The sequence below is a fragment of the Nestor notabilis genome, unplaced genomic scaffold (genome assembly GCF_000696875.1).
Source record: "Nestor notabilis isolate BGI_N333 unplaced genomic scaffold, ASM69687v1 scaffold6550, whole genome shotgun sequence".
Classification (NCBI taxonomy): Eukaryota; Metazoa; Chordata; class Aves; order Psittaciformes; family Psittacidae; genus Nestor; species Nestor notabilis.
This window is the reverse complement of record NW_009910567.1, coordinates 10,844-11,481: the sequence shown is the minus strand read 5'-3', so window position 1 is coordinate 11,481 and position 638 is coordinate 10,844. Positions and strand designations below refer to the sequence as shown.

At 48.4% G+C, this 638-nt stretch overlaps 1 protein-coding gene across 3 annotated transcripts in view; it reads right to left on the bottom strand.

Moving 5' to 3' along the window:
* ENOX2 (ecto-NOX disulfide-thiol exchanger 2) overlaps nt 1-638 on the bottom strand; it is a 22,818-nt gene that overhangs the window by 13,760 nt on the left and 8,420 nt on the right. For all 3 annotated transcript variants that reach the window (XM_010010640.1, XM_010010648.1, XM_010010655.1), the window contains one exon: nt 578-638. This exon is cut by the window's right edge and continues 161 nt beyond it. In XM_010010640.1, the coding sequence (XP_010008942.1) occupies nt 578-638 (61 nt within the window). The remainder of the gene's footprint in view (nt 1-577) is intronic.

The following is a 638-nucleotide window of genomic DNA, read 5'->3' as shown; positions in this document are numbered from 1 at the left end:
AAAGAGTGTGGCTTTGGAGACAGAACCCGGGTTTGTTAATACACTGAAAGAATCCATTTGGAAGGGATTTCAGCATGGAAACAAAGCATTGCTGTATTTTTCTAGCATGGTGGAGGGTCAGGTGGGGAGCCCAGGCTGCTCAGGGCTGATGTGACCAGCACAGCAGATGCAGCTGTAAAGGCAAAATGTGCTGCCACACAGTCTGTGAACACCAACGACAAGGCCTCTGCCTCCATGAAACAAACCCCAGGCAAAGGGAGCCCACATGTTTCAGGGAAAAAAATACCGTCTTAGCACTAGCTGGACATTTAACCAGGAAAGATGAGGATGGACTCTGATTGTACCACATCCCAGTATTTCACAGAGGTCTGCAGTGCTCAAGGTAGCAAAGCATTGCCAGCTTTCCTACCAGCAGCTCCTCTCACGTGTTTAAGAAGAAATGCAAGAGCAGAAGAAAAGAGGTAAACTGACATATTAGACAAACCCTGCAACTGCAACACAGCCTGTCATTAGGAAGAGGTCACTACATTGCTGTCCCAGAACTGTAACCTGCCATCCAGGGCAGAAATGCACCTACCGGAGAGATAAAGAGCCTTGTCCACCATGAACTCCTCGGCAAAGCGGATGTGGCAGAAGTT